Raw genomic sequence first — 25,319 nt, 5'->3', positions numbered from 1 at the left:
GATGGAGAGAGAAAATGGGGGAAAAAAGATGGCTACCATTTGCAAAATACACACACACGTACACACACACACGTACACACACACTCCACAAACCGCAGATTGTCTGCACATTCACACACCACCGCACACACAATGCCTCCTCTTTCAGCAGCTTGACAATAAAGACAGGGATGATTTCTGACTGGGAACAAAAAAAAAAACACTGACAGTGTCGCTGCTCACTGAGGGATTTAATAAGAGGGGAGGAGGAAAAGAAGAGGGAGGAGGGAGAGGAGAGGAAGGGGAACAGATGAGGACATGAGGACACGAGAAAGGGAAAGGAAAAGGAAGAAGAGGCACAGGAAAGATGGGAGGAGGGAGACCAAAAGATGAGGGGGAAGGCATAAACATTAAGAAAGAAAAAGGGAAGAAGATGAAGTAAGGAAGAGAGGAAGTAAGGAAACAGAAAGGAAGATTAAAAAAGAAAGAGAAGACAACAACAAGGAAATGGAGAAAGAAATTAAGGAAATGTAAAAGGAGAAGAGGTGGAAAGGAAACAGATGAGAGAAAGAAAGGGGAACAGGAGGGAGAGGAAGAAGGGGGAAGCATAGAAGAGTAAGACAAAGATAAGACAAGAAGAAGCAGCAAGGTAGATGGGTGGATGGATGGATGGATGAGGGGCTGGGTGGGTGGATGGATGGGTGGATGGATGGGTGGATGGGTGAGTGGTGGATGGGTGGATGGATGGATGGGTGGGTGGGTGGATGGATGGATGAGTGGATGGATGGATGGATGGGTGGATGGATGGATGAATGGATGGGTGGATGGATGGATGAATGGATGGGTGGATGGATGGATGGATGGATGGATGAGTGGATGGGTGGATGGATGGATGGATGGGTGGATGGATGGATGGATGGATGAGTGGATGAGTGGATGGATGGATGGGTGGATGGGTGGATGGATGGGTGGATGGATGGATGGATGGATGGATGAGTGGATGGATGGATGGATGGGTGGATGGATGGGTGGATGGATGGATGGGTGGGTGGATGGGTGGGTGGATGGATGGATGGGTGGGTGGATGGATGGATGGATGGATGGATGGGTGGGTGGATGGATGGATGAATGGATGGATGGGTGGGTGGATGGATGGATGGATGGATGGGTGGGTGGATGGGTGGATGGATGGGTGGGTGGGTGGGTGGATGGATGGATGGGTGGGTGGATGGATGGATGGATGGGTGGATGGATGGGTGGGTGGATGAGTTGTTGATTGATTAAAATTCTTTCCTGGCCTTCCTGAACACTTGCAGCAGCCTTCCTCTGCAGTCTGAGCATAAAAATGTGATTGAAGATAATAATAAGCACAGAAAGCAAAGATAAAAAACGACTCTTTGTTTAATTATAGATTTTAGAGGCAGAATTAATGGAAGGCTCCGCCGGCTCCCCTGACGCCCTCCATCCACCCTCCCTCTCCTGATTAATTGGGGTAAATCCAGCTCAGTGTGCGGGTTAGCTGCTGTTTGTGATTCAGCCTCGACACAAAGCTCCAGCGTCTCAGGAAACCAACGAGTCAGATCTACTTGAGGCTGAACTGCAGCAGATTTTCTCTGAATCCTCCACCCGCATCCTCCACCCGCCTTCTACCACTGAACTGCATTTAAGTGGTGAAGTTGATTAAACGTACATCTTTTATCTCGATCTGCAAGTACCGAGGAAACAGATTTCACATTTTCCTTTTCTGAAGTTTTATTTTTACATCTGAGTCTTCGACCAGAGAGTGACTGCGGTCGTCTTCACTAACGTTCGCCTCACTTCCTGTTTCCAGACAAACATTCCGATCTAACGCAGCACATACGCATGTTACCGTGACAGTATCCGTGTCAGCTGAATGTGAAGAATGTGAATTTAATGAAGCGTAAAGTGAATTTCCATCCATCTGTTTATATTTGTATTCAAATACCTGAGTGGAAATGCCGTCAAAGTTCAGATGAAATTTCTACTTTGGAAAATAAATCGATAAACAAACAAAAGTGCAGCAGACTTACAAATAAATGATGACATGCACAGAACAACACTGCCCCGCAATAAACAACAAGATTATATATCTGTGAGGATTCTGCAGTGTTTTTTTTATTTCATGTTATCATGAGAAAACAACTTTTTGTTTTAGGTATCAGGAAAAATATCTCATGGACAAACAAAAGCTTGTTTTGTTAATGGAAAAGCAGTTTTGTGTGTGGTGTTCATCCAGTTGTCACGACAAAAACGACTTTCTTACGCCAAGAAGAAAATCTCAGGATGATTAGTTCAGTATCTGAGGATTTTCTTGAGCTTCAGATTCATACAATCCTGTGAAGTAGCTTTTTTATGCCTCTTGCAAGAAGAACTGAGAATGTGAAATCTGCAGCATCTTTTTAGTGGTATCACACAGGTTTTGTAGTCTGACGGTGCTGTAATTGATTCTGTGAGGAAGAACGTGGGTGGATTTTGTCTGAAGGAAAGTGAGCAGGACAGATTCTGTGTTTGTGCACAGCCCCAGGATCCATGCATATTTTACTGTGTGTGTTTCGCTCTCCTCAGTGCTGCAGTTAAAGCAGGAAAACTTGAGCTTCTCTCTCATTCTTTAACATTTTGGTCTTTGTTGCTCGGCCAAAGATACTGAAGGCTTCACACAACAAGATATTGGAGAGAAAAAAAAAATACAACAACGGAAATCAATGATCGCAGACGCTCAGGGCGAGAGCCGTGATGCAGAGTTTCAATCAGCTCAGGTTCCTGGGAGGGGGGGGGGGCAGAAGGCTGGACACGAAAAGAGAGATACTGATACTGTTAACATGAGCAGTGGCTGGTTGGATTCATCAGATGAAGTCCTCACAGCTCTGATCAGTGGCTAAGGTCTGCTCGCTGTTCCCAGAGCTGTAACCGTCCGAAACTGGCACCTCTGGGCGACTGTACCCTGATCACTTCCTGTGTGCGTACGACAGGCGCTGCAGGTGTGTGCAACGCAGGATCCGTCTCCTGACAGCTGGATTTTCTATGAACATAATGAGGAAATGATGTCGTACGAATTCGGCACGTCAGAAAAACATTGATACTGAACACGATGGTGATGAGAAATCTCTCACGTGTCCTGTTCGCACGATCGATTAGGCGATTGATCGGTCAACAACAAAAAAAAAAAATTTCCAGCCAAAAAGCCCAAAGCGCGCTGGCATCAGGGTCTTTGGACTCTTCATTAGACGACGCGAGGGATTTAAACTTGTCAGGGTTTTCTGAGATTTTATTGGAGAAAGGATCAGTGAGTTAAGCGAGGACATGATATGCTGATCAGTCTTTGAACAGAGCGGGTAACAGAGCAGGTAACTCTGCAGCCACAGGCCCGTTTTCCCGATATCCGTCCGTCCGTCCCGTTCTCGTGAACACGATGTCTCATCTCATCGAGCGCGGGAGGGAGATTTCAAATTCAAACTTATTAATTGCGGTGGTCAAAGGTCAAAGGTCACGGTGACCTCACAAAACACAATATTAGCTGTAACTCATACGCCCATTCATGACAAAATGAGTGATTGGTGGAGTCATTGAACCCAGAGACTCTAATCCCACTTTATAAGAAGAAAGCCGCCTCCGGTGCTGCTGCTCGGCCGTGATCTCTCTCTCTGTGTATTGTGGGATTTTTTTTAATTAAGAAACAGTGTGAGAAAGGATGATTTGTTTGAAGCTTTTAACACACGAGGGAACCGGCTCGTGTTTTTATTGTCATTTTGCTGTGCGACTGCGTCCTGGCTGACTGTAGCTGCTGTGTGAATTGCGATTGAGCGTTTTTATTCTCGGTGTCTGAGGTGGGGGGGCGCGGGGGGGGGGGGGGGGGGGGGGGGGCGTTAACGGCAGAACGGAAACCACCAGGGATCGTGATTATTCTTTTATAGTTAATTTGCTTTGTGATTTGGTTGAAGAAGTCCTGGGTGGTCTTTGTCAGCAGCTGTGTGGGAGTTAACAGATGGTTTCAGGAAGCACCGAGGATCATCTCTCTTTTGTTTTATTGTTATTTTCTGTGATAAATTAGTTTTAGTTTTGTTTATCAGGGCTTTAACATAAATGCAGTGCAGCACACGGCTGGAACAAACCTGCTCGTAATACCTGGAACTAAACCCTGCACCCTCAGGTGCTGCTGACTTCCTCTACATCCTGAGCCACTCAGGGACCAGTGGAGGGAAAAGACATGATTGCAAACCTGAGAACAGTTTTATCAGGATACAGGGAAACAACAAATGAAAAAACAAAATGTCTGTAAATTAACTTTGTGCCCACGTCCGTCTCATCCCTGTTGAAGGTGTGAGACTCTGTGGTCTGTGATTCGCTGCACCATGGATCAGAATTCACTCAGTCGTCTCATTTCAGTCCAGGTCCGTTAATACTGGGGATCTGCTGGTTTCCAGTCCACAGCTGCACCTGGGACCTCTGCACTTCCAGCTGCTGAAGAAGAAAAACAGCAGAGGGACTTTAAAGGAAAGCACAGAGCGCCCTGGAGTCTTTAGTTTTCTCTCTTTGAAAGCGACCTGAGTGAGTAACAGATTGATCTTCATAATAACACAACAGAGGCTCATCGTCTGTATCTGGGAAACCAAGCGCCACAGACTTGACAGAGCGCTGCTGCTGCTCAGACTCGGCATGGCGAGCCAGTTCTTTGGAGCCGGGAAATCACTCAAGAATATCGTGCGGCGAGATATCTGTCGAGCCCGTGGTTGTAACGGCGAGAAAAATCCCTCAGTGCTGATTGCTGCTGCCTCCCACAGAATCGCTTCCTGGAGCTGGTGTAATTGGGGCCATAATAAGTGGTGAAGATAAGAGTGGAGCTCTTCACACGTCTCCACCCTGGAGAAGAAAGCTCAGAAACCACCGCACTTCTTAAAGGATGACTTTGGGATTTTTGAACCTGGGCCTTATTTTCCAATGTATTTGAGTGCAACTGATTGAAGTAAGAGCAGAAACACTTAACCTACACAGTCCACGACAGGACTAAGGCTGTGTCCGTATTTTACTTTGTCACAGTGTCCAGTTTATGGTGGAGCTGCAACGATTACTGGACAAAAACTACAGTTTCAGCCTCTGAAATATGATTTCCTGCCTCTGTCTGTTTTAAAGCAGATGAAACTGAACATGTTTGGGTCTTGGACGGCTGCAGCAACAGAACAGGTTGTTTAAAGATGTGTGTTTGGACTGAGGATCGTGTGACCATTTTACAGACCAAACAAAACATCAGCTAATCGAGTAAATAATCTGTGGATTGGTTGATCATGTCGATCGTTAGTTTGAGTCATAATCTGTAGATTTCTTTTGTAAATGGATGCTCAGCATTATTTCAGATGTTTTTCTTTCATACACTTTATCTACGATCATAAGACATGATTCATGGCCTCTGCTCTGTGTGTGTGTGTGTGTGTGTGTGTGTGTGTGTGTGTGTGTGTGTGTGTGTGTGTGTGTGTGTGTGTGTGTGTGTGTGTGTGTGTGTGTGGTGGCTAATGTTAGCAAATATAAGCTAAGTATCATTTGTGTGATGTTCACTGAGTTTTATCGGTTATTTATTATTCCATTATTCTCACTTGTTGCCACAGAAGCTGCTGTTACTTGCACTTAGTTTATAATGTTCTATAACTATTGGTCGTATGACTAATGGTATATATTAGTATATTTATATTCTGTTTAATATGCATGTGCACATCTTTTGCACAGTCCATGTCTTTCACTGCTTCCTCCACCTCAACCCTGCACATCTTCTCGTTTACTGTGATTCTTATTTCTTCTTGTCTCTTACACCCTTTCCTCTGAGGTATCCCTCGTTTTATTTCATTTCATTTCTCTTCATGATTTCAAACCGTCTTCCGTACGTCAGAGCTCCCTGTAGCTGCTGTGTGAGAGGATTGTGTCACATGCAGGAGGCAGAATCTCCCAAACAGAGGTGGTGAGAAAAAGTTATGATGACCAACTGATATAAAAATATGAGACCAACGCTCGGGTGGATGATGATCGAAGTTCCTCTTTAGGCCACAAAAATCCACCAGTAATCAGCAGTGAACCACAGAGAACCACAGCAGCTGTTGTTGTTACAGTCTCACTGGATAAACTCCACTAATGTTGACTTATTATACTGCAGGTTTTCACCAAGTCGCTCTGAGCAAAGAGTGGCAGCTAATTATGATCTGCCGCCTCTGTGTGTGTGTGTGTGTGTGTGTGTCTGTGTGTGTGTGTGTGTGTGTGTGTGTGTGTGTGTGTGTCTGTGTGTGTGTGTGTGTGTGTGTGTGTGTGTGTCTGTGTCTGTCTCTCTGTCTCTCTCTCGGCTGGAAACATCGATCCAACTTCTCACAGTGAATAAGGGTGAAGTTTTTTCCTCTGAAGGACTCAACCAGCCGTGAGAGAGAGATGAGTCGAAAATACAGAGCGAAGAAAAGGATTTTTTAAGTCTGGATGGAGCTGAGCGATGATTAGCTGCCACTCAATATTAGGACGTTGGTAACTGCAGACAGCAGATAGAATAATGAATGGTATGACATTTGGAGAAAATGTCTCCTCTTCTAAAATGTCCTTCCGAGTCTTGCCTCCATTATACAGCAGGATCCAGCTCTGAAATAATCAGACGTCAGCTGGATTCACGTCAGGAATATTAAGAAGACGTTAATCATTCAACTTTTTTCCTGGTATTTTTGAGTGTCTCTGTTTTAAAGCCTCCTTCACGTCTGCAGAGGTTTGCAGCACCTGGACCTGAAGTTCATTAAACATAATGAAACTGAACTCGAACTGAAGAAACTGACATAATACAGTGCACGGCCCTGTCCCCCCCCCCCCCCCCCCCCCCTCCTCTCCCCTCTCCAGGTGGACCCCATGTTCACAGTGCCAGCTCCTCCTGCCCCAGGCCACCCCGGAGCCCCCGGATCCTCTCTGCCTCTGGCTCCTTCCTTCTCCCCTCCGGCCCTGCCCACCTCCAACCCCAAGCAGACGGCGGTGAGGACCAGGTCTATCGGCACCAACACCCAGGACGGCGGCGTCCCAGGGGGACTGGAGGGCGACTCGGCTTGTCTGGGGCCCTGTCAGCCTGGGACCAGCGTCAACCTGGAGGGCATCGTCTGGCACGAGACGGAGGAAGGTGAGTGTTTGTGAAACGCTGGGCGTGTGGATATTTTAACTGTGCATCTCATATTCCTTTTCAGTCTAAATATCTTTGTGTTAGAGTTTTATTATTATTATTATTATTATTATTATTATTATTATTATTAATAGGTAATAATAATGATAGCCTGAGGTCTGTGGCAGAATCATGCAGCATGTGAACGCAGTGAGCTTTCACTGTGCTGAGTCTGAGTGTGGGAAGTCTTATGTGTCAGACGTGGGTAAATAAAGCTCTTCTTTCATGCCTCAGTGAGGTTGAGATTGTCTGATCCCAGAGCTCGACTTGACTTTGCTTTGACAAAACACTTTTCCTGCCTTGATGTGCGGAGAAGCTCAGACTTTCCCTTCGCTTCAGCCTCAGACGCGGCTTCTCTGCGGCCGATCGGCGGTTGTCCTGTTTCGTCTCTGACTCTGAACGAATAGAACGGGCTGAGAATCGTGGAGGAAACTATTTTTACTGAACGCAGGCTGAGTGAAAACCGCACTTTGGCCGTTTCCCCAAAATCTCCGAGAGAAAATGTGTGAAAACTCATTTGCAAATGGTTTGTTTTGGTCCTCCTCATTAAAACTAAAGACAGCCTTGTTTGCAGGATAAAGTCAACAAGGGAGACTGTAATTGGAGACTCTTCGTTTAGAAGCTGTAGACGGATGGTATCCAAATTTCTGACAGCTCCCGGGGAGCAGGAGTCTGTCTGGGCTCAAAGCTGAGTAAATATTTCTACCTCTTGAGAAGTTGTTTCTCAGGTTTACTGGACTGTGCTGTGTTTCCAGGATGAGAAACAACAGCACTGGTTGTTTGACAAAATAATCTTAAATCAGCACCGTTTTCCCGGAGCTTCAGTCCACATCTCGGAGCCTGAATCGGTGGATGGACCTGGGTCGGGTCTTATCATGTGACCGTGTGGTCGTAAAATGGGTGGAGATGGTAACGGCTGCTCCCGGCAGTCCGATGTGAATGTCCTGGATCTTTATCAGGTTTTTTTTTTTTTTGCTTTTGTTTGTTATATTTATTTGTTCTGATGTTTATATGAGCAGCTGCTGAACAAATTACAACTGAGTTTGTCCATTCAGCTTGATTTTTTCAGTTTAGGTTTCTGTTCTTTCTCCGTTAACTTAACCTAAAGAAGCCATTCAGGGCTTAATGCAGTGCATGCTGGGAAGTATATGAAAATAATCTAACGCTGTTTCTGAAGAACTTCATTTGATGAGTTAAGTGAACAGTCCGTTGGAAATTGAGTCGTCTGACCTGGCGAGTTTCGGTTTTAGATTAAATGCTGATGATTCAGAGAGTTTTACTGATGCTTTAAATCCCACAGGTTGAAACCTACATGAAGCGCTTTAATCACATTCACATTCTTTTACCTTTGAGCATCAGTTGGCACTGTTCTGTGTGTAGCACGTTGATGATTGTGGACACTCCGTACTTTGTGTTGTGTTATATCTCCTTCTTCACTCAGCCAGAGCATCACCGCTCCTCCCTGCAGAGAAAATGTGGATTTGAAGTCTCTGAAGAGATCGTGGACTCGCCCTGTTTGTCTAAATGAAACTGGGTGTTGTTACAGCTAATGTGGGTTTGAAAAACATATGCCTCAAGACAAAATTAGATGGTGCTACTTGTCTTTATCTTTTATCTTTCCAGACCGTTCAGGCTCATTGTGCTTCCCGAAAAAACAAAACCAAAACCTAGTTTATATTTAAACACGACCGTATATTCTCACAAGAGCAGTTTTGGCGTCGAACTCCACAGAATCAGTGTAGAGAGTCCAAAGCAAGATGAGAAGTAGAACCAGAAACTCGTCCAACACTACAAAACGATACCAGGGGAGTACCGGGCTGCGGATCAGACGGCCTGATGATTCACCCGCCGATTTCGACGCCACCGCACTTTGATAGGCTGTTAACGAGGACAGCGCTCGGCTCCGCAGCCTCTCAGCGGAGGTGTAATACCTTACTGCAGGCTGCTAATGAATAAATCCCATCTCTCTCTGCCAGCCGCCGGGCCTCTGAAGTAGAGTGTGGAGTTTGGTGGAGAGGCGTTTGTATCCCAGCCCAGTATTAATTAACTGGAGCTCTTTGCTCCGCCCGGACAAAAACGGAAAACCCGAAGAAAATACAAACACAACACGGGGAAATTTTATCCCAGGCCGAGAGATGATGGGAGGATAAATACATCTCCTGCTCCAGACTCTGTTTGTGTAGAAGGAACCAGAGAGATGGAGTCAGAGGAAACTGGCACTGAATCTAAAATCCTTCACTGTCTCATCTGATCCAGTGATTTCTTTAACTAATCAGTTCATTTGGTTTTGGTCTTATATAAAACGCTCTTTATCTGTCAGAAGCTCTGGGTTGTATGTTTAAATCACCACTGTCTAATAATGAAATTATTAATTCATTATCCAGAACATTCGACTTCCTGACACTTTAAATTGAATTCACATGATCGTGGTCATCACAGACTTTCAGAGTTTTCCTCGGTTTCAGACCGAAGCTGCAGCTGTCTGAGTTCAGTTCATTATAAAAGTGTTTGTCAGAGTTTTAAATTCACAGAGGAAGAAAGTTCCTGAGAAAATAGTAAAAATGCTCAGTGATGCCAAACAAACCAAAACACACTGATTTATTCTTTGACCTGTGGATGAACTTTCCACCAAATTTCAGTAAAATGTCTGGGCAGATTTTTTTTTGTTGCTAAGACACAAACAAGCAGGACTGAAAACATCCTCCACCCCCTCAGAGGAGGCAGCAAACACAGAAAACACACATCAAAGCATCCAGTCTCCAGGTTTGTGTGAGTAAACAAAGCGGAGATGCAGCATCGGTCGAGCGAAGCAGAGAAACAGGAGCCATAAACATTATGAGAAATAAATCTGGAGTTATACACACGGATACTGTGATATACCAACAAATACAAATATGCAAACATACAGTAAATACTTAAGGAAGCGCCTGAGGAATAAGGAGGAGCAGAGGACGGATAAACATGGAGGGAAAAGCCTGAAAATGCATTCGCTGCTCGGCCTCTGTCCCAACAGGCCGAGCACGGACGGATAGACGGATGGAAGAGGGAGAGAGAGGAGTAGACAGATGGACAGAATGACAACAAAGGTTCTGTCTGTATTTTTAAACCACCGGGGGAATGAAGAGCTGGAGGCGGAGAGAAACAGAGAGAGGAAGAAGGATCATTTCGTCAGACAGAGCGATGGACAATGTCAGAGTCAAAGACAGAGAACGAATGACAAAGACAAAGAGAGAGGCAGCGTTTCTTCCTGAGAGGTGCTCCCTGCTGCTCAGGAGGCGGAGTGATAACTGGAGCCCCCCCCCGCCTCATGGTGGCGGAGGGATTCGACGGGGAGATGCAGGTTGCATGTTAATTAAGCAGAATACTAATTGGAGAAACAGAAAGGAGAAGAAGACCAGACCCCCCCCCCCCCCCCCCCCCCCCCTCCTCCTACACCCTCCCCTCCCTGCAGGAGACCAGAGTCTGATGAGCGCTAATCAGACGGTGATTGGCTCGACTCTTCGCTGAGCTGCACAGACTGTCTGTCTGACAGACATGCAGTCCGTCTCTCTGTCTGTCTGTCTGTCTGTCTGTCTGTAGCACAGACTGGAGACCAGGAACCAGCTGCCGTGGTTCCGACCCAACAGCACAAACCAAAATGTAGAAATGAGAAGTTTGAGGAGGTTTCATGTCGGACTGTTTTCTGGCTCTGAGCAGAGGCTGCAGGAAGTTCCTGCGGACCCTCGTACGCTCCTTTAAACATCAAACATGGCCGACACTGCGACACAGCTGCTTCTTAATGACTGGCTCGTTGGTCTGTGGTTCCCCCGGTGTCGTCCCTGTAAAGGGAGACACATCATCCTGTCTCCTGGACATGATGTTTATAGACCGTTAAAACGTCGTGTCGACCAGATCACAAGTCACAAACATGTGGACACAGAACGCATCAGTAAAATGTTCACAGAGGTTTTTGTTCTGATCCGTGCAGTGACTCCAGCATCGTTCATCTGTTCTCTGGTTCTGTTCAGACTCACAGCACCTGGTTCAGGTGAGGGGAGGATCCTGCTCTGGTTTAACACAGAAGAAATAAATTCAATGTGTAAATGCTTCATTCATTCACAGCGTTAGTGTGATATAAACATAATGTTAAGGACACAGGGTTGTGGAGCCACTGTTTGACCAGCTGAGCTGTCCTGAAGGACAAAGACAACAGAGTGGTGATAACAGCAGCTGAGAGCAGGAATGAATGTGACCTCTGAAGGAAAGTTTGGTTTTCAGTGTTTACCCCGTGTTTTGGTGGAGACAGGGTCGTTCTGACTAAACCCAGAAATCGCTGTCACGGCTTTAAGGAGTAAAGAGGAGAACCTCCACTGTTTCCTGCTCTGGGACAGTATAGGACACCAGACAGCACGGTCACATTGTTGATGCATTTCTACATATTTTATTGACTTTGTCCTTCACGGATCCTCGTGTGTGAGACAGCTCCTGGGAGGATGCAGGTTTCTGATGAATCTGAGTCAGTGCAGGTGTGTTGTTTTTTTTTTGTCAGCGTTGTCATTAAATAAAGTGTCTCTGACACTAGTTCCATTCATTCAGCTGCGGCAGGCTGTCGGCCTTAGAGCCAGCAGATGGCAGACATTAGGCAAAAACCTGGAGATGATCTTGTAAAAAAATATCATCTTGGGTTTTAAATATTTTATTCATTACAGCTTCTGTCAGTGTAGTGATACGGAAAATAAATTTGAGGTTGTCATACAATGTGGGAAATATATTTTATCAAACTTCAAAGCTGCTTACAGGAGTATTTAAAGAGAATATCGCTGACTGATCAAAACCATCCAGCTCATTAACTGGAGATTTTAGGGCCTTGTGACGGAAAAACAAAATTCTCCCTGATCACATCCACCTCTCGTTAAAATGAGCGACGCGCTCGCCCGTGTTTCCCAGCTCTCATTTGTCTGACAGTGTTTAGTGAAGGTGGCGGGCAACAGGCTTAATTGAAGAGCAAGAAGTTGTGTTGCCGCTGGCGCATCACAAAACGCAGCTTAATGGTCTTCAAATGTCAGTGTGAGAGAAAGGGAAAGGAACAGAGGAAGAGAGAGACATTTATCCCAGATGGCTGACGGGTCTTCAGTCGCCAGATTAGAGTTTAACTTTCCTCTCAACCAAAAACCTGACAGCAATGGAAGACGCTCCTGACCAACATCGGTTTGAGCAATTTTCCACAGGCTGTAACAAACAGTTTGAACCTTCTTAAAACTGTGACCTCCATCCGTCTGTTTATTTTCCTCCTCTCTAAGGTGCAGCGCTTTCTTTCTCATCCTGCCTGCACATTTGTCTTTTGTCTGTGTTTCATCAGTTTGCTCATTAGACAACAAAGAAATGAGAGTTTTTGCAGAGCTGCTCAGAAAGTCCTTTGTCCCTGTGCTGTGGCTGACAGGTGTGCTGGTGGTGAACGTGACGTGGAGGAAGAGGACCTACGTGGGAACTCTGTTGGACTGCACCAAGCACGACTGGGCTCCTCCGAGGTAACGACACTCTGTTTTACTTCCTCTTTTCAACAGGAAACAATAATCCACTGTTCACTACATGAAGCCCTAAAACAACGAAACACAAACAGCCAAACCGATCATAACTGATCATAAGCACACGACAACAGGGCTGAACCATTTGTTGAGTCCTCAGCTTTTTTAAAGACTCGTTGGCAGTATCCCCGCTGGTCCTCAGTGAGTAACGTCACAGTAAATCTGCTTTCTCTGAGTCACTTTATTACACTGTTAACTGATTCCCGTCTCAGTCCACAGTGGACGGTGTTCGTTTCTTGCTGTGTCCAGAGAAAAGGTTGTAATTCAATCAAAAGAAAGAAAGCCTTGAAAAACAGGTGATGGAACTCAGTACTCTGTGCCCCGGAGACACAAGGCGAGACACATTCTCACTGATCAGGCTCTGAAGCGTCAGGACCGAAATACATTTCTTATTGTAATGGTAAAAACATTTTTATGAGCAGGCCCAGTGTAATTATCCCGACTTTCTTCTGTTCGGTTTATTTCCCTGTTTGATCTATCATGTTTAACCATTTTATTGTTATTCTTATTGGCTTTTATTTGTTGATGATTGTTTTTTTTTTTTTTTTTTTTATTATTAACTGAAAAGAGCACTTGTTTTTTTCAAAGTGCTTTAATGTTGCCTAAACGATAAAAAGGCTGAATTGGCTCCGGGGCTGTCAGCTGTTGTTCCACGATGAGCTTTAACAAAAAGGCTCTCCACTCTCCGTCCCAACTGTTTTACAAATGGAGAGTGGTTTTTGTAATTGCTGAGTGGAAAATGTGACAGTCCCTCCTCACACGGCTGAAACCTCTCAATTATTGCTCCTGTATGTAAATGATTGTTGTCATGGCAATTACAGCTTAATCTCAGCTACCAGGGACTAAATTGCTTTTTTCATTTGGACTCTTGTCACTGCGGACGTCTGTGGGTGGCGACTGAATGTGGTTTTATTTTAGAATTCAGTGGAATAAAACGCTTCCTCTTTGAGGACTCATTATCAGTCTGTGACCGAAAGATAAAAGATGTAATGATTAAATTAAGATCACAAAATATAGCAAACACAAATGGAAGAAGAGTTTTAGCTTATTAAAAACTAAAAGTTGAATAGTCAGAAGGCGTCCGAGCTGCATCTTTCAATCGATCAGAACTGCTTTTTATACAGTTGCACGAGAACAAGAAATGTGCTTGAAATGCCAAAGAAAAAATATAAAATTTCAGTCTCATGTTTCCACAGCTTCAGTGACATTCAGGGACACACTGATGTGAAAAAGCAATTACTAACATCATAAGGAATGTGAGATATCATCGTTTTAAAATCACAGAGGGGGACAAGAAAGTCTAGCCTCAACGTGCTCTGCAGCCGTTCCATGAAGAAGGTGATTAATACCCAAAACAGTCTTTCCAAGGTCAGAATTTATCCATGGAGCCTTTAGCACCGACCAGTCCTGTGATGTGGTGTCGTAATTAATGCACTGAAAGGTCAGCACAGATGCAAGGTTCAGGTTCCAGCTTCGAAAACAGAGCCGCACACTGTGGATAAATACAAAGCGGTTTGTTTTCCTCATCACAGCCGACAGGTTTTTGATATAGATAGCAATGTGTGAGTGTGGAAAAGCATCTCCAGCGTTAAGATGCAAGGCGCTGTGGTAAACAGCATCAGAAGACTTCAAAGCAGGAGGGGACGGCGTGTGAATACAGAATGTCTCCGTATCAAATACAGAGATAACTGCAGTTTGTACAGGTTTTTTTTATGTTATCAAAAGAGGGGCAGGCTTTGTACAGAGAAAACGTAGAGATTCATCCGTGATGCCCCTCCTTGTTCTTGGAGGTCTTGGAGGTTGTCCTGGCCAACCTCAGCAGGCAGTTAGTGAGTTGACAGGACACGATACAACACAACGTGACACAGTATGATCTATCTCATGTCAATAAGTGATCGTTATGAGGAATTCTCTTCTAAATCCATTGGTTTTCTTTTCATCTGTCCAGGTTTTGCGAGTCTCCCTCCAGTGACCCTGAGTTGCCGGGTGGGCGTGGCCGCGGGAAACGGATGCGAATGGCCTTGGCCGAGCGGCCCTGCATTGAGCCGGCCCCCGCCACCAAAGTCAGGGGTCTGTCACAGCACAGGAGCCGTGGAGGTGGTGTGGCTGGAACCACTGCACCCATCCACAGCAAGGGACGGAGAGGCAGCCTGAACCTCATCAACAACTGCCGGACTCCTCCTTCTTTCTTCACTGTGGAGGAGGTGAAATCTTCCAACAGCGCCTCCACCCTCTCGTCTGGGAAGCGAAAGAACAAACCTCCAGCTGACTTGGACCTCAGCCTGGTCTCTTCTGATGACATTAAAAATGGAAATGGGAAGCGGATTCGCGCCAAATCCCGCAGCGCACCGTCCACGCCGCAGGGCAAATCTGACCCTTCATTCATGGATCCAGGAGGAGGTTGTGCCTCCTCACCACCTCCCCCACCCATTCTCATTGACTGCCCCCACCCCAACTGCACTAAACGCTACAAGCACATCAACGGACTGCGCTACCACCAGACACATGCACACCTGGAGGCTGAAGAGCAGAGGAAGCCTGAGCTGGAGCCCATGAAGGATGGGGAGAGTGAGGAACGACTATCGGACTGTGAGGACACCATCAGCAACATGACATATGACCTCTCAGAAACAAACAACAACACTAATGCCAACAGTTCCTCTAAGAAACCTGCTCCTCTATACAAGGTGACCACAGTAGGGTCTCCTAAGAACAGACGGCTACTCCTCAGTACTGACCAGAGCCCCACAACCAACTCCAAAACCAGAAGAACCTCACTGCTCAAAGACGGGCTGATCGATGACCTCAGTAACTTGCCCATCATCTCCAACATGACCGTGGTTCTGGAGAACTGCATGGTCCCAGACAGGAACTCCACGGTAGAGATGCCCAAACTGGAAGCCGAAGGTTTGATCGACAAGAAGGGAGGTGCATGCGACAAGGGCAAGAAGGCCAACGGGAAGGTAGACAAGCTGTCCAAGTCGCGGACCAACCGGCCAATTGCTCCAGCCCCTGCTCCTCCCAAGCTAATTGCCATACCCAACGCAACATATCCCACTGGTACAGCAGATACTGCCACCTCACAGCAGCCCTCTCCCATGGCGGCCGTAGGCCTCACAAGTAAAAACCTTCCTCTGAAACCCATCAAACCAAAGCTGAGCATCGTTGTGGAGCCGAGCCTTGTCAAAGCCACCCTGGTTTCCTGCAGCAAAGAGACCAGGAAAAAAGAGAAACGGAGGCTGAAAGACAAGCATAACAAAGATTTGCCAACCAGGACACCTAATGGAGACAGCAGCGGAATCAAAATGGAAGATGGTGGTAGTGGATCTAAAATGGGTGTCAAGGAAATTTCTGGAAGCCTTCTGAAGGAGCACCTCAGTAAGCAGGATGTAATGAATGGACTCACTGAGAGCCAGGAGAGCAGGATGGCCAGCATCCGCGCAGAGGCTGACAAGGTCTACACCTTCACCGACAATGCCCCCAGTCCCTCCATTGGAAGTTCATCGCGGCTTGACGCAAGTGGTAGTTGCCTGGCAACAGCAGACGGCAGCAGCAAGAACAACAGCCCCGCCTACTCTGACATCTCAGATGCCGGGGACGATGGGGGATCTTCCGAATGTCGCTCAGATGGGCTCAGATCCAAGTCTGGCTCCTCTGCCTCCTCCGAGGTGAGCTCTAACAGTAACCATGGTAGCTCTGGTAAAACCCCACCCACTGCATCTGCTCCGCCATCAAAAGATCCCCAGTCGCCGTACTACCACAGCTACGAGCCCTACTACCTGCAGGGGTACATCCAGTCGGACAGGCAGAACAGCAGCAGCGTTGCTTTCCACAAAAGCTCTGCCCATGACGGCAAAGGGAAAGACAGAAAAGAAGAAATGAAGGAGGATGACAAAGGCTCCTCCCACGAGTTCGCAGACTCTAAGAAAGGCGACGGGCCGCCTCAGTCTCAGCTTCAGCTGGCCATGAGTCAGACGCAGACCGCCTTGGCCCAGTCCCTGTACTATGGCCAGTACTCCAGAGGACTTTACATGGACCAGAAACTGTTACTGGCCTCCAAATGCTGTGACCAGACACCCAGTTCCAAGCAGAGGGGTGAGAGGGGACAGGGGTTGAGAGACAGTGAGGATGTTAAACATATGGTTGGGGGTTCAGCCAGCGGGCCCATGCTAGGTAAAGGTCCAGAAGGCACCAAAAGTTGCTGTCCCAAACCCGTCCTGTCCTACGTGGAGATGAGTGAGAGAGGAGAAAGGGGACAGAGTCTGGGCTTGAAGGCTGTGCACGGTGGCATGGTGGACCAGCACCAGGTCTCGATGAAAGACTGTGATGACATCAAGTCTCCTTCCTCTTCCTCTTCTTCATCACTCCACAACCCAAACAGTCAGACAGATCTGGACTCAAATGTTTCCTTTTCCAGTGTAAGTTTCTCCCTCTGTCTCTAACCTGCCGCCGCCGCTGATGGTGTTGTTGGTGTGCTTTAATGACTGGTGTTGAGTGTCACGAAGAGATTAATCGCACATTGTGTACAGCTAAACCCATAGGTGCTAATAACAAAGACCGCGTGGCTTCTGTGGTGCTGTAGCTCTACTTTCTTCAGAACTGAGTTTGATGTGATGGATGCAAATGTTTTTAATGTTTAGAGCGAGACGTTGTGGAGGAAATGTGTAATTTTAACTTTAGCCGTAAATGTGAAACATAAACACACAAAGGAACAGAGGAAACCTTTCTAATACAGAACTGCTGGTTTTGATATGAGCTGCTTTTACACAAAGCTTGTACAGATTTTTTTAGCCATGTCATCTCACAGTGCGTTAAACAGCTAACTCTCTGCTGGGTCATGTGAAAAGGTTGTGTGAATTGAATGCAAGCCGTGTTTGGAAGGGTAGGTTGTGTTTTCCTTCAGTTTGGCCTAAATTCTGCAGTTGATCGTGTGTGAGACGTGTCTTGGTTCGTGTCATTGAGAGGGACGCCACACTCCTCACGTCCCACCTCTGAACGGCCGCCTGCTGTCGAAACGTCGTCATCCTTCATCAACATCACACCCAGAGCCGGTGATAGATGGTCTGTCTATGGCTCTGTTCACAGTACACAGTGTTTCCCCTATAGTCGCTCAGCAGCGGTGGGCCGCCGCAGCGAGAAATTCTCCACCCCTGCTAAAAAGAATATGTACAAATGAAAGTCATAAATTAGCCTTGCTTTCCCTCCAAAACGCCAAAGGCCTAACATTTAGGATTATCAAAAAGGTATCTAGCATTAGCTCTACAACTGGCCATATGAACAAAAACTGGGACAGAGACATGGACCGAAGTTGAACTGACCTCAAAATGACTCCCACCCACCACTGTTAACAAAGAATTATAGGGGAAACACTGCAACTAGCACCAACACTTGTCCCCATCGATCTAGCCCTCAGACGGCCCCGCCTGGGCTCACCGCCTCGCTCACAGCAAATACTCAGAGCTACAGAGTCAACACGGAGAGGAGGCCGAGGAGGGTGAAGCAGACAGGGGAAAAGAATGGGGAACTACCATGGAGCCTGCCGGGGCCAAGATGATCTCAGGAGGAGGAGGAGGTGGAGGAGAGAGGGGAGCAGGCGTGGGCGGAGATACTAAAAAATCCAGGGTTCATGGGTCCCACGATCTGCCACCTGCCATCGACACAGAGGACTCAGACCGGCTGGAGGGGCTGGACGATCAAGGCCAGGAGCCAATAGGAGGGCTGTCTGAGGAGTCCCAGAGTGCCCGGGCAGCAGTGTCTCCTCCCATGACCCCCCAGCAGCCCTACATCCAGTACCAGCACTCCTCCTACCCGCCCTACCTGGCAATGTGTGAGAGCGGAGGGGGCTCCTACAGAGGGGTGTCCCCAACCCTGGTCCACAATTACCCAGGTAAAAGTCTTCAGTCAAAGTTTGGGCTCACTTTAAAGGAATAATTGGACATTTTGTGAAATATTTTATTGAAAAATCATTTTGCCAATAATCATTTTGTCTGAACAGATAAATATTTCAAACAGGATCATTGTGCTTATACAGTGATTTTCAGTACAAATGATTTAATCCTTGAATTTATGAATTACCAAAATCACCAAAAGCTTATGAAGTATCTGAGCTGCTGCTGGATTTGCACCGTTACTGAAGAGTTATGGAGCTTTTGTGGGACAGATTCTGGAGTCAGCATGATTGTTTTTCACCTTAAAGAAGAAACGTTTGATCCGCAGCAGCCTTTGCATCACACGGACCGTTTTAAAGTAAGATGCAGGAGACAAAACAAGAAATAAATGTATTATAAATATGCTCTGATCAGGTGCTGCAACCTTCTGACAAATTCAGGGACTGTGTCTTTAAATATTTGTGTGTATATGTGTGTATGTGTGTGTCCACCAGGTTTCCACTATCCTCTGTACGGTAAGACAGCGGGCAGGGAGGAGTCGGACGTGACTCCACCCGGCAGAGGAGGAGTGGTGACCAGCAAGCAGAGCAGCGACTCGTCCTCGTCCTCAGCCATGGAGCTGCTGCAGCAGCAGAGCCATCAGTACCACGGAAAGTCACCTGCTGTGAGACATCGCTCACCTCACTGCCACATCCACCCTGCAGCTCACAGAGCTGATGTTTCCTGATAAACACGCTGCAGGAAGGGATTACACTCTGTGTGTGTGTGTGTGTGTGTGTGTGTGTGTGTGTGTGTGTTTCTGTGTGTGTTTCTCCAGCCTGGTGAGAAGGGTTCCCCTGAGGGAGAGAGAGAGACGGACAGAGAGAGGAACCACGTGTCGTTCGCCCGACACCTGCACACACACCATCACACACACCTGGGTATGAGCTACAACCTGATGTCAGGACAGTACGACATCTACCAAGGTATAACTACACCGGTACAGCAGGTACCGGCTAATTTAACCTGTTAGCAGACCACGTGTTGACACGTCTGTGTCAGCGGCTGTTGTTGATGTGAGGATCCTAAAACGTTTTGCACAGAAAGAATCAGGAGAGTTAGAGTGAAGATTCAGTCGAAGTGCAGAGACCAGAGTCCCACAGGTGGGACGGTTTATTTTCAAAGGTTAAATGTCCGGAAATAAATTCAGTGTTCAGGGCGCCATCCATCCCAGATAAAACATTTTGTTGGTTGTTGTTATTATAGTTGTAAATGTTGATCATGAGCTCCCATTTTTTCTTGTTTGGTCCAACTTTTTCTGCTGCTAAGAGGTTTAAAGAGAACTCGGGGACTCACTTTGAAAAAGGAGCTCAGGATCTGGTGACAAAGCAGGAGCCACTTTAATGCCCTCAAACCAACAGACACAGGGTGGAGCTTCTTAGAATAAGGACAGAGAAGCTCAGGAACATGTTTTGATTCTTTGAAGCCTGATGAAAGACAAACTTTCACTTACAGTTTATCTGCTGATGTAAATGTTTTGTTCAGGGTGTGATGTCTCATTTTCTGTGTGCTGAAGGGTTGAGCTCCCGGTCGCTGGTCTCCAGTCAGCAGGTGTCAGGACACTCCTCTGCTGGTAGGTTTGAAACACTGTCAGACTGTGGTCTCATTAGGAGGACAGCAGCGTGTTTTGATGAACTGATTCTCTCAGTTTCCTCTATGCAGGGAAAATTGGATTTAATGTGAAGTTGCATTTATGATTTTAAGCTGGTGAATTATTGTGCAGCTTTATATTTCATCCCCATTCACCTGCTCACATGACTGGAATCTGGTAAATTCAGAATCATGCTCCTGTCAGTGATTAAACTGGACATGAAGGCTCATTAGATGGAGACATTTTCAAAATGTCAGTTTCAACAGTGATGAATTAATCGAGTTAAGATAAAATACAAAACACTGAACAGTTTGTTTTCTTGTATTAAAACCATGACACACACACACACACACACACACACACTCTGTGGCGTCTGGGTCAGTGTCTGTGTTGAATATCTTCTTCTTCTCTGCTGTGAATCTCTGGCTCTTCATCTAAACTCCCAGACTTTCCACTTATTTTGCATCTTATGAAATGAATCGTCTAAAAATTCCTTTTTATAAAATGCAAACTGAGCAAAACGAAGCTGGAGAATTGTCTCATCTTCACAGAGTCTGATGAGTCAATAAATCTAATATGTGAAGCTCCTGTTGGGAACAGGCTGCGTGTCTGGCTCTGCGACGCTGCTGCCTCGTTGCTTAAATGATCATCCAGTCGATCATCACCCTCTGCAGCGTTTTCCCTTTGTTTTCTCAGGCCATATATCACCAACTTTGTTTGAACGTGTGAAATAATGCAGAGGGTACCTGCCAGGCAGTTAAACAGCATAATGTGGTGATTACCGTGCTGGTGCGAAGCCTGCAGTTATCTATAAATGGTAATTGCTGTGAAATGGAGGAGATTAACCAGAGAGATGCTGACGGTGGAAGAACAAAGTGCAGAGGAACAGCAGCGGTGGTCGATGACTTTTCAGGCCTGAAATCTGAACATCGCTCATTAATTATCTTTATTTTCAGATCTCAAATTGTTTGGTTTGCTTTCTAAAATTAATTATCTCATTATCTTGTATGAGATAACGAGATATCGTGATCATAAGAAAACAACCTTTGGCATCTTGTTACTGTTATAATGAAATAATTACGCTGTGATTAACATGTGATCTCTGCATAACTGGTAAAAAAGAAAAACCCGAACAACATCCTCAGCGGAGTTTGTTGACATGTTGACAGAGACGGGCTCTTTGTTGTCTTTTATTGTCTCATGTTATAATTAAACTGACCCTCAGTAAAGTTCTGTCCTGGCAGGTTAGAGCCTCCTCCGTTTAGTTTGAAGGTGAAATATGATTTTAAAGCTTTAATTCACGATGAATGTCACCGTGCTGCTGCTCCAGTGTTAGGGTTGGTCTGTGTGACATGTGGGACATTTTGTCCTTTAACTACAAGTCTCATATGTTTTACATCGGTTTTGACCATTTTCCATGACCATGAACCGTGTGCTCCTTTGTCAGTCGCTCCCTGTCAGCGCAGCTGGCTGCAGACGAACTCCAGGTCTTTGCCTGAAACGTTCTCAGCTCCACAGAGATCTTTATTTCCTTATTCCAGTTTTCGCAGAGCTGTAAGCACGTACGCTGAGACTTTGTATGTAGTGCCGGCTCTTAGTTCTCTGTCTGAACTTTTTCCTCCTGTGTCCACAGAGGGCGAAGGGAAGAAGTAGGACCATGTGACCACGTCTCACATGAGGAACGGCAGATTTATCAGACATCAATTCCATGGTGTTGAATAAGCTTCGCCTCGCTGAGAGGCAGAGAACAAAAACAAAAAAAACCTCTTTCATTTCTTACTAATGACGACCACCTGTTTTATAAGTCATCACCCAGGAGCAGCTGGGCCGACAGAGGGACGGGCAGATGAATGGACAGATGAATGGACAGCGGGATCAGGATCTACCTGTACAAATCCAGAGTCACAGATTCTGGAGCTTTGAGTTTAGCGGCGGTTTGACAGAAGCAGGCGGTGCGTGTGAAAGCGAACCTCCCGGGACGCCGTACACTCAGCCCGACCGCAGCTGTGGCGTTCAACTTTATAAGACGCACATTTATCGTAGTGTATTATGATGATGAAGATATGACTGAATGTACTGATGATGACTTACTTTGTCCCAATGATGTTGATGTTTTTTTTTAAAACTTCTATTGGGAAACAGCATTAGGAAGCTAAAAAGTCTATTATTATCCTCCTTATTATTCTCATTATGATTATTGGTGGTCCTCCTCCCTCCATAGTGCTGACGCTACATTTGTATTACTAACCTGTACTTGAGCGTAACCATGTTGATTGTATTGTCTTTATGTGAGAGTAAACCTTCACATCGACCTGCCCAGTGCCATGTAGGAACCCAGTGGTGTATATATTCTGTACAGATTCATGGCAGAGCACTAACATGCTTTATCGTACTCTATGTTGATCTCCATCAGCCATGCAGGGGAGCAGCAGGCAGAGCGGCGGAAACCAGAGGCCGGGCTCAGTTCGTCTGCAGCACTTTGTCCTGGAGGTACATGTCCTACTGACCCTGTCACTGATGTTTGCAAATGTAAGCTCCAGTTTGTGCCTCTTAAGTAATCAGTGTTTTTATATTTGAGACTTTTTGGCCACATGAGGTTTGAGGGGTGACGGTGTTGGTCACCGCTTTGGTTCAGACTGAATTATGAGTCAAATTTAGTGTGAACCAGGAGAAACGCATAAGAGTCTATGAAGAGTATGGTCTCGTATCTTGAGCAGCCTACGAGGTTTTGACTGAGAGTGGCCTGTGTCTGTTACGTGGTCAGGTGATCATCAGGAAGCGTCTCAGATGTTGCAGTTGCGGTCTCACCTCAGGGTCCATTTAGTAGCAGCTGATTGTTGTTTCCAGCAGATGAAGTCTGCCAGCTCTCGTGGAAACGAACCACATCTTATAGTGCTCAGAAAAAACCCCAAACATCTACGATTCCACGAGATCTGTGTGCAAACTCCATCTGCTGAGGAAGATCATGTGATATGACTGAAAGCTCCAGTGAGATTTTGTCAACTGCTGTTTCCGAGGTCGAGAACAAACTTCAGACGTCCGTCTCAAATATAAAACCAGAGGCAGAGACTGGGACACAGCGAGTGAACACTAATAATGAATGGTAGCAAACGATTCTGTTTGAACATGACAGGCAGATGTGCCAGTTGTGTTTTAGTTCCAGCATCTGCACCTCTGAAGGACAGTTCTAGTGTTAACTGAGTTTTTCCTCATTTTCCTCTACAGCTGTCTCCGTGTACTCAAAGCTAAATGGAATTTGGTGCGTTTGCTCAGGTATGATACTGACTTTATTACCAAAAAGAAGCTTTATCGTTCATTGGTTGAACTTTTTGTGGAGATTTCTCACGCTGACCATAGGATTTAGTTTAATTCACCAGTTTTCATGTATTTCTGTCTTGTTTAAAAGTTAAAAACTGCAGCGCCATATTCAGCAGCAGTTTGAGAACATGCTAAATTCAGTTTAGTTTCAAGTATGGCAGAACGACTCCAAACTGATTCTTTCTTCTCGTCTGGGTTCAAGTCATAATAAAAAAAACATGTTAAAAACTAGAAAACCAGCCAGAAAAAAAACAAACAAACATGGTGACGCAGTAGAAACTGTTCACACTGGAACTGTCCTCAAAGTGAAAGACCCACATTTTCAGTGATCCCAGTGGGGATGAATCCTCGTCTGGAGTCCCACAATCCTTTGCCCCGCCTCTGCTCCCATGCCTTCTACAAGTTAACTAGCTCACTGCAGAGCCTCTGATAGACAGAGCGGTCAGGTTTTACCCCTGGTGCCGTACCACTGCCGCGGCCGGAGAGCCAGGATATATACGGCCCAGTGGGCACGTGCTGGGCCAAATCCACACTCTTGTTTCCAAAATCTGGTGCTGCTCGTTGTCTTTGACGTCTGAGCCACGTGTCACAGTACACTGGCTGGCTAATGAAATATTTGGAACTAAGTCCTTTATTCTCTCTTTTATAATCTAACCTGAAGCTGAATGTTTGTAACACCAGTGAAAGATTCATAATGGAAATATGACTGTGGAGTTTGAAGCTGCTATACATGTGCTGATATGATTTTGGGGCAGAAACAGGAACAGAAAATGAATTTGGCACAGATATAATGACGTATTTGAGACAAATCGCTGTATCTTGCCAGACATGGCTTTGCTCTGGACCATATATGACACCCAAAAAATACAAGGAGTGGAAAACACACTGGATGTGTCAGGATACACACTGTCCTGTTTCCCGGTTTATTTTCCAGCTTTCATAAAAAGCTGTCTGAAAACCTCCTGTACCTCTTTTTTTTTTTCAGAACAACTCATAACTAGCTAGTTTAGCAAACCTGATCTTTCTGTTAACATGCTCATAATAGCTCCTGCTAGCTACATTAGCTAGTGCACTAATTAGATGTGTCAAAACAAGACGATGTTGTTAGCTGGTCAGATACAGTAGGTAGTTATTGAGGTGATACTGAATGCACAGCACAATCCAGTGTGGCCACCAGATGTTAATTCATATTCATAAGCCCTGATGCTGCGTTCACATCATGTGGAAACTGCATTTACGATAAATCCCAAATTTTGCAATGCAGCGTAACCACAGACTGAATTTCCTGCAGTCACTGTGGTGCCGACAATAAAACTGCAGCTGCCCAACCTCGTCTATCAGCAGCTCTGCCTCACTTACACAACACCTTACCTGCATAGTATCAGTGATCATTCTATTACTTGAATATAGTGCTATGAACTCTGTTTACAAAATGCTGTCAACTTTTGGGAGACACAGTGTTGTCTTATAAAGGCTGCTTGGTATGTTCAGTTCATCCACCCAGTGTATCCATTTAATAACACAACGAAATCGTATAAACATGAAACCTGCTGTTGCTTTTTTATACTGTATATGCCTTAATTCATATGTTTGGCAATCATGATTAAAGGATGTTTATATATATTCCTTTGTTCGTGGAGTTTTTTGTTTTCGCTGTTTCTGCCATAAATTAACCAACATCGTTTTAAATTCTCTTAGAAAAATTTTAAAAGTTTAATGATTCTACATTACATTAGGGAGTTCTGCGTATAACACAG

The 25,319-nt window shown here is 45.7% G+C and overlaps 1 protein-coding gene across 1 annotated transcript; it reads left to right on the top strand.

The window, feature by feature from the left end:
• The first annotated feature begins 6,878 nt into the window (after window positions 1-6,878).
• znf608 (zinc finger protein 608) lies at window positions 6,879-25,106 on the top strand. The gene is made up of 8 exons (XM_041041519.1): window positions 6,879-7,123; window positions 12,582-12,669; window positions 14,675-17,144; window positions 18,133-18,613; window positions 19,109-19,278; window positions 19,432-19,579; window positions 20,170-20,226; window positions 21,878-25,106. The coding sequence occupies exons 3-8, from the start codon at window positions 14,736-14,738 to the stop codon at window positions 21,895-21,897; spliced, it is 3,285 nt and encodes a 1,094-aa protein (XP_040897453.1). The 5' UTR covers window positions 6,879-7,123; window positions 12,582-12,669; window positions 14,675-14,735; the 3' UTR covers window positions 21,898-25,106.
• Window positions 25,107-25,319: the final 213 nt, after the last annotated feature.

This window comes from Toxotes jaculatrix, chromosome 7 (assembly GCF_017976425.1).
Source record: "Toxotes jaculatrix isolate fToxJac2 chromosome 7, fToxJac2.pri, whole genome shotgun sequence".
NCBI lineage: Eukaryota > Metazoa > Chordata > Actinopteri > Toxotidae > Toxotes > Toxotes jaculatrix.
The sequence above is the reverse complement of the archived record's forward strand: the minus strand, read 5'-3'. Positions and strand labels throughout refer to the sequence as shown.